The sequence below is a fragment of the Haplochromis burtoni genome, unplaced genomic scaffold, assembly GCF_018398535.1.
Source record: "Haplochromis burtoni strain Fernald_Lab_line unplaced genomic scaffold, NCSU_Asbu1 Contig_493, whole genome shotgun sequence".
Lineage (NCBI taxonomy): Eukaryota > Metazoa > Chordata > Actinopteri > Cichliformes > Cichlidae > Haplochromis > Haplochromis burtoni.
The window spans coordinates 127,307-135,341 of record NW_024582854.1 but is presented as its reverse complement, the minus strand read 5'-3'; the positions used below and the strand labels follow the sequence as shown (position 1 = coordinate 135,341).

General features: G+C 41.5%; 1 protein-coding gene across 2 annotated transcripts in view; it reads right to left on the bottom strand.

Moving 5' to 3' along the window:
• Positions 1-791: 791 nt before the first annotated feature.
• smg6 (SMG6 nonsense mediated mRNA decay factor) overlaps positions 792-8,035 on the bottom strand; it is a 19,905-nt gene continuing 12,661 nt past the window's right edge. For both annotated transcript variants that reach the window (XM_014329062.2, XM_005946800.2), the window contains exons 10-19: positions 7,682-7,827; positions 7,168-7,281; positions 5,382-5,556; positions 4,600-4,819; positions 4,244-4,423; positions 3,878-4,042; positions 3,644-3,788; positions 3,229-3,473; positions 3,032-3,113; positions 792-2,912 (exon numbers count right to left, since the gene is read on the bottom strand). In XM_014329062.2, coding sequence (XP_014184548.1) covers positions 2,782-2,912; positions 3,032-3,113; positions 3,229-3,473; positions 3,644-3,788; positions 3,878-4,042; positions 4,244-4,423; positions 4,600-4,819; positions 5,382-5,556; positions 7,168-7,281; positions 7,682-7,827 — 1,603 coding nt within the window. In that variant the 3' untranslated portion in view covers positions 792-2,781. The remainder of the gene's footprint in view (positions 2,913-3,031; positions 3,114-3,228; positions 3,474-3,643; positions 3,789-3,877; positions 4,043-4,243; positions 4,424-4,599; positions 4,820-5,381; positions 5,557-7,167; positions 7,282-7,681; positions 7,828-8,035) is intronic.

Below are 8,035 nucleotides of genomic sequence, written 5' to 3'. Positions count from 1 at the left end.
CCCCCCCCCCCAGAGTGTAATGACGCATTTGGGTTTGTTCAAACTAGAACTGAACATATTTGAGATGTGTTCTTGTGTAGAGATGCACTGAAGAATCATCTGCCCTCATGTTTCCCAGAGATACATGCACAAACAGATGCTTGTGGTCATGTGGCAGGGACTACCAGGAAGCACCCCCGGGCACTCATTTTACACCGTTGCTACTTAAAAGTGCAGTAGCTGAATTTCCATTTACACCACAAATTTAAAGTTATACCACATTAAGTCTATAACTATGTAGACTGTCTTCTGGGGGTGTCTGAGGATTATGGACATTACATCTCTTTTCCCCTCCTAGAGATTTCCAATTTATGTTGTTTATTATAACTGATTTACCTGACTCATCAGTTTGCCAATTGTCTTGTTTAAAGCAAACATTTATCAAGACACCCACAGGTCTTATATACATAACGGCTGTTGTGCCATCACTCCCACCTGTGTAATCTTCAGCTACCACACGAGGGCACACATGTGAAGCTTTTGGTATTCCATAGCCGGCTTTAAATGAGGACAAAGACCCCTAAATACAGACATTCTTCGAATCTCATGTATGAAGAAGAAAATCAATGATCTGCATTTAGTTTGTTCAGTTTCAGGGTCTTGGCATTGTACACATACTGGCAGACTCTAACAATGGAGGCACTGTTAGTCATTGCTAGGAGGATGTTACCTTGTCTGTTCATTACAGGCCAAGAAAAACATATTCTACATCCTGGCATTCTTCATCTGCTCGCCAATGAGGTGAAAACAAAGCCTTTAAAACATTTTTAATGACGGATGAAGGGAAAAGTCATTTGAGTTAAGCTGCTTACAGCACTACATTTGCTCCAACACTAAAACACAGCAGCAATGCCCACTTAACACAACAGGCTGCACTTAATACTACAGCAGCACCAAAACAGAGGGTCTGAAAAAGACGAGTAAACCTAGCAGACAGCTCATACAAATACATAAACTTCAATGAGCGATGGAAGACGGAAAGAAGTTCAATAACATTTTAAATCCAAAGATCTGAACTGGGATGAGTGAATGATGAATAAGTGTAGTTTTTGACATATATTGTGACACAAATACAAATCTAAAGCATCCAGACTGTCTTTTAAAGCTACAACAAAAAGCACAACACTTTTTTTTTTCTCTTTGTTTTTTTGTTACATGTCTGCCGCCTGATTTTCACGGTAATTTTGAAACCTATTAGAAAAGCGTGCTTGTAAACTGAAAGGCAAAGTCACACTGAAAATAAGAACACTAACTATACAAATAATGTAATGAGAGGAAAGCTACTGAAATCGTAGCCTTGCGGTGGTTTAAACAAAACAGCACAAATAAATTCACAAGTCTATACTTGATAATAAAAATTCTGCAAAGTCTTTGCAAAGGATCAGAGCATGACACACGATGGGCCGGGTCAGCGAGCGTTTGTAATCCTGCGCTTCATATTGTTTAAAGCCATATATGGGCCGAATGCCACTTAAATGAAATCCTATTTTCTAGAACTGAAAACCTAACACAAAACAAACAAATCCACCCTTCAAAGCAACAAAATGACAATTTGACAAAAAGGGTGATGGTTTCTGATGTCTGAGTTTTTATTTACTCCCCTTTTGTGCCAGGGAATCAAAGCCCTTCCCATTATATTTGTATGAGCACAAATTCCATCACACAGATTTATGTGCATTTCAGAATAGCGTCTAATTTGTCTTCAACGGCTCGAGTCGGTGCTGATGTTTGATCAATAAAATGATGCTCTCGGAGTACTTATAACTCTATTTTCACCCTGACTTAAATTAAAACTGGATTTGCTTAATTAGCAGATCTTTTTAGGAAAACTTTGCAGATGTTTATTATCAGAGCTAACAGCTTTTCAGAACAACATATTTTACAAGTAAAAAAAAAAAAAAAAAAAGTACAAACAGAAAACTAAACCATATCCGATGTTGCCGTTGACTTTACAAAAAAACAAAAACAAACAAAAACTGTTAGTGTCAATCTGGAGGAATAACCCAAGATACCAAACAGGCATCAAGCATTTCCTGGGTTAGCAGGAAATGCCATATCTGCATGGGATTCCGTGGAAGTGCTGAGTTTGCATGAAGGCTCCTGATTAACCCCCCCCCCCCACCTAATATCAGCTGCTTTTTTTTTTTTTTTTAACTGTATTGACACAGACCACCCAGCTGTGGCCATTTCCTCCTGCCATTCTCTTAGCTCTGCTGTTTAGGCTGAAGCTTTATCTAAGCCTGGGCCCTCAGAGAGGGGTACAAGTGCCATTTATGGCCTTCAGTGATGCTGTCTTTAATCAATTAAATGACCATAGACACTCTTCCCCCATTCTGGCTCATTCTATCATCAGATTCAAATTTTAACACTGCCTGCAGAGCATACGATAAATAGGAGCAGAGGTTTGCGGCTGGACAGGGCAACCTACAAATCAATTCACTCCATTTTTCCTCCTTTCCACTCCAGCCTTTCTGAGACTTAAGTCTTTCCTGCCTCTCTCCAGGGAAGCTCTCTGATCTTAACACACACATACACACACTTACTTTGTCACAAGGGGGAAAAGCTAATTGAAACCACTCTGCTCTCTCTACATTTGCTTGTTTTTCATAAGAAGTGGTTCTTTACTTTCTTTATCATTTCCTGTCCCCTGTTATCTTCCTCCGCTCAAGTGTGTCTTCTCTCTTGGCTGACTGACAAGCAGACTTCAGCAGTTGGGTTCCTTGTATTTAGGCTTACTCTGGTTCAGCCCACTTTGGCCCAGCTGAGGAAAGAAGGGATGTCTCGCACAGGTACGTTACGGGTCAAAGCTTTGACACGGAGGTTACGGTCATCTGTGAGGAGTACCACTTCTCTCTGCAGCCTCACGGTGCCATCTGTTTTAGAAGCAGGAAGCCAGAGAGGAGTAAGAAATAAGCACTTTTTAATGCATATGCATGAATGTGAGGAAATATGAATGCAAACATGGAGCAAATGGTAGGTTAATGCTACATACTTCTCTGATGAGGCATGAAATCTTTAGCCTTGTCTTTGCAGTAGTGAAGACAGCAGGACAGAATAATATCATCATTGTTACCCTGAAAAGGAAGAGACCATTCAGTTAGCAAAAAACAGTAGATTTAAGAAGCCAACCTTTGCTTCTAAGCAAAAGAAACAGGCTTTAATTTGTATTTAATTAATCTGGGTTTCTACCTGTTGCCCAGACATATCCTCGCTACGGAAGGCAATAGACTCAAGTTGATTTCCTCTGCTTGTTAGAGCTCTGAGGCACTGTTCTCTGGCTTCGAATCCTTTTTCTAAGAAAGCCACCGCCATCCGAGCCTTCTCCTGCACAGCCCTCACATGGGCCGCACTGACACTATAGTTGCGCCCTCCTGACTCCACTCCTCCACCAAAACTGTCCTGGCCTTTAGCCAAGCCATCCAACTCTGTAATCACTGACAGAGAGAAAACAGACCACGTCATGAGCATACATATGATTTCTACATGGAAACGCTGATGTATGTGGAATCCTTATCATTTTAAATGTCACTGAACTAAAAGCTAATCCTCCTCCACCTGCTTTTATTCATTTCCTCTTCTCTTTGTCTGTGTTTGTTATTCTTACCGATGAGTGGCACAACTATTATGTATGTTCCACACTGCAGGAGTTTCTTCAGCCCTGTCAAATGATCAATAAATCCATTTGTATCTGGAACCAGAAAGAGAGGCCTCACTTCAAGCTCCAACTGCCCGCCAGTCTGCAGCACCTCCTGGAACACACACATTTATATTTTACATGACATTCAACTCTGCGACAATTTCAGACTCTACTATATTAGGACGTGAAAGCCTGTTTTACCTTTATTTTATCCCTTCGCTTTTGTTGCTGTGCCAGTTTATTGGCAAGGACATGGCGCCGTGCCTTGAGCTCTCTGATGTCATTCTCGCTGTCTCCGGCCTCCTCAACTTCCTCTTCCTCTGATGCAGAGAGAGAAGACACTGCCTCGAGTATGACATCATCTCCCTGTTAAACAGATGCAGACGATAATGAGACATTTTCGACCTCTTGTTTCAACAGCCTCTGGAAATTTTAACTCCAGTGTTTACATAAATTTAATATAGGTAAAAGCGTGAAAGGCAATCAGGCTCTCAGAAGAAAAAGACCAGAGGGAGAGAGTGAAGAAGTGGAAGGATTATTGGAGGATGCGTAGGAGAAGAAAGTCACCTCTTTTTCTGTTAGAGAATCCTGCCTGCTTCTTGTATCTGTTGAGTGGTTAGGTGCAGGAGGAGTTGCCACAGAGATATATTTGCCTCCCTTGAAAGCCAACAAAGGCTCTTCCTGTCCACACAAAGCCTCCAAAAAGTACTTCAGCACAGTAACTCTCTTACAATCTGCTGCTATAGCCTGAGGAAAGAAGTTTGGGGTTTATGCACATGACAGAGAAGCAGAGGACGAGCGTGAATACAAAGCCTGGCACTCAGTAGGTGACAGAAGACTAAACAGAGGAATATCCAATAAGTGAACTTAGCTCAAGCGTTTAAGTTATGATGTAATGAAATACAGCTCTCCTTTCCACTAACCATGTCAGTGTGTCCGTCTGTGTAACACGGCTCCTGTGGTGCAGCCAGCAACGGTACAAAGCCAGCAAGCAGACGGTCTTCCTTCAATTGAAGCAGCATAAGCTCCTCATCCCCCTCTCCTTCTTCACCATCCACTTTGTACAGGGGTACTTCGCCATGGTCCACGCGTGCCAGCAAGTTACACAGATCAGCCAGGCACTGCCAGACATTGGGGCTGCAACTTTAAAGAAAGGAGGAGAATGGGATAAAATAAAAATGTATTAAAAAATTAAACAGTAAATTTAAAGAAACAGTAACTATTTGTGGTCCTAAAACTCTCACTCACTGATCACTTTATTAGGTACATCAGGTACAAAATCTGAATTTTCTTGCTATTTTTTTGAAAATATTTAATCAGCCTCTAACATGGCAGCACCTCATTGTATAGGGCAGAAATGCTGAAGATGACCTGCTGAAGTTCAAATGGGGGGGCGAGGAATAATAATAATAAGTATACTGCAAGTATAGTATACTGTGGCGGCAATAGGCATAGTATACTACCTGGTCATTATCACACTGTGAAAAGTAACTATATTGTTTAAAGAGTGGCAACAAGTTAGAAACTAAATATATTTCCTGGTAGCCAGAAACATGACTTGGATGGCGATGTTCTGTTGTTGCTGGTGTATGAAAGTTAATAAGTATTATTAGGTCATCTAAGTGATGTGTTTACAACTTGTTTCTGCTGCTGCCAGGTGGAGGAAAAAAAATAACAAAAGTTTACTGTAGGTTAAAGTTCGCACTCTATACTGCATGGTGGTGGGTTCCACTGGTCTGGGTGTCCCAGCATCCAGTCAGACCAGACTTTGATGCTTGGCAGCATTTCCCTTAGTTCTAGTGGGAAGGCAGAGACTCTCACAAGACCCTCCATCTCCTCCGCTTTACCCTCCTCCTCTCCATCTGTCATTGGGACTGGTTCTGAAAGAGAGTTTTTCGAACTGAAGTCTTCAATATCACACAAATAAAAACAATTGAAATTAACACTATGGGCAATTTCAGAAGTGGAAAAAAGTCCAAACATAAAATTTACAAAATGTTATCACAGCTGTAAAAATGAAGATGCATCTTCAATCAAGTGTAATGGTGCGACCCAAGTCCAACCAAAAGCAAACCACAACTCACTTTGCAGTCTACACTATTCACAGAAGGTTAAAGAAAAGCTTAGGATTCATTTAAAGTTTTCCAAAAGCATTTATCAGCGTAACTGAACTTTTTTGTCTAAAGATAACAGACCAAGGGAGACAGGGCTGACTACATGTTTGAATGCTTTTACCTGCTAATTCTATAGTAGGCATTAGCAGATATATTATAGTACGTAACTGATCTGGTCAGTTAAGTAGGAGAGGGGGTTGTTAATCAGTTTCAGCTGCTTTGGTGGTCCTGTCCCAAAAACAGGAATGGTTTTACAGGTGGAGACAGACATGTTTCCCTCCTCATCTTTTCTGACCGTTTTACATCAGTTTTGCATTTAGCTGGTCAGCGTCACTGCTGGATGCATGAGGCAATGCCTGGACCCTACAGATGTTGCAAAGTTAAGTCCAGTTCAAAGACGGTACTACATTACGCAGACTTCCCAGGTTTGCTGTGTCTCCCAGCACAGTCTCAAGAAATTCTAGCAGACAGGCTGTTACTCTAGGAGAGCTGGACAGGGCTGTTGAAGGTCCTTAACTCATCAGCAGGACCGGTGTCTGCTCTTTTGTGCAAGGAGGAACAAGATGAGGACTACCAGAGCTACAAAACTACTTCAAGAAGACCACTAGTGTGAAAGTTTTTGATTGTCTGGTCAGAGACAGACTTCACGGGGGTGGCCTGAGGTCTTGATTTCATCTAGTAGGCCCTGTGCTGACTGCCTGGCATTTATGACGTTCAATTGACATTTGCCACAGAATACCAGAATTGGCAGATCCACCACTGGCACCCTGTGCTTTTCACAGGTTCCCCCTGAGCACATGTGACAGCCCTTACACTGGTGCAGTGGGTCCTGTGTTCCTCCTGGTGTATGAAAATGCCTGGCCTCATGTGGTGAGAGCATGCAGGCAGTTCCTGGAGGATGAAGGAATTAAGACCACTGACTGGGGCCCCTCATTCTTGGCTGCCCCAAATCCAATTGAACACCTCTAGGACATCATGTTTCAGTCTGTCCAATGCTCCCAGGCTGCACCTCAGACTGTCCAAGAGCTCAATGATGCCCTGCTCCAGATCTAGAAGGAGATCCGCCAGAGGACATCCATACTCTCATTAGGAGCATTTCCCAACATCTCGTCATGCAGTTATAGAAGCATGTGGGGGCCATAAAAACAGAGTTCCATCTGAGTTTCAGCACATCATTTTTTTCACCTTGATTTTTAGGGTCTTTGAATTCAGTTATCTGCAGGTTGAGAATTTTCATTTCCATCAAACAATGTGATCTGATGTGTTTTCAAAATTGCTTCTTTAATTTTTTTGAACAGTTTATGATATGAATATTGTGGCTGAAGTGTAAGAAAAAAATGCTGTTGATCAAAAGCTTGATGTGTAAAGCGTGAATACCTGCAGGAATTTCTTGAAGAAGTTCTGTGCAGCGCTGCACCAGCAGTGCAAACATACCGAGACCCAGGGCAGTGCTCTGCTCTTGTAAAACAGATCGCGCTTCTCCTTCTTCACCTGAAAGACAGAATTTCAAACAGTCGTTTATCACTGCCTTGTGTGAAACCACGGCTTGAGTCTACACATATTTGAGTTGGAAAAGAACTCCATGCTCAGTTGCATAACAAAAGACCTGAATCGAAAAGATTAGAATCAAAGTATGTTAAAATCAGTTAGAATCAGTCTGCAGTGGTCACTAAACTTAATCGTGTTCAAACATGCCAACATATTAATAAACAGAGTCAAATTTTACAGCAAATAAAGTCCATGTTAAAAGCTTCATGAAAACTATTTTTACCAGCCATTTCTGATAATACTGCAAATAAACCTCCAGTATTACTACCACAAACAACTTGACATTTGAAAATGATGATTATCATTATCATCATCATCATCATTAGGTTGTGCACAATATTACCTTTGCTGTTGGCATTGTGTATGGCGAACATATTAATGGTGATGATCTGCAGCATGTGTGTACTTCCCAGCATGTGTGGACCGTGTTGGAGCAACGTCCTGAATTCCTGCAGAACACGGTTCGCAGCTCCAGGAAACGTTTCCATGCTATACAGATAAGACACACATTTCCAATGATATGTCACTGGCACAGAGGCAAACAGAAAAATACAGTTTTCAGTATGTAGTCTGAGTCGATATGCTTTTGTAAGCTCACGGAGCTATTCAGTCGAAATAGAAACTTGGCTACATTAGGATGTACTACATCTGCTCGCTCACATTAATACTTTATAGAGATTGAAAATGTGACGTCATT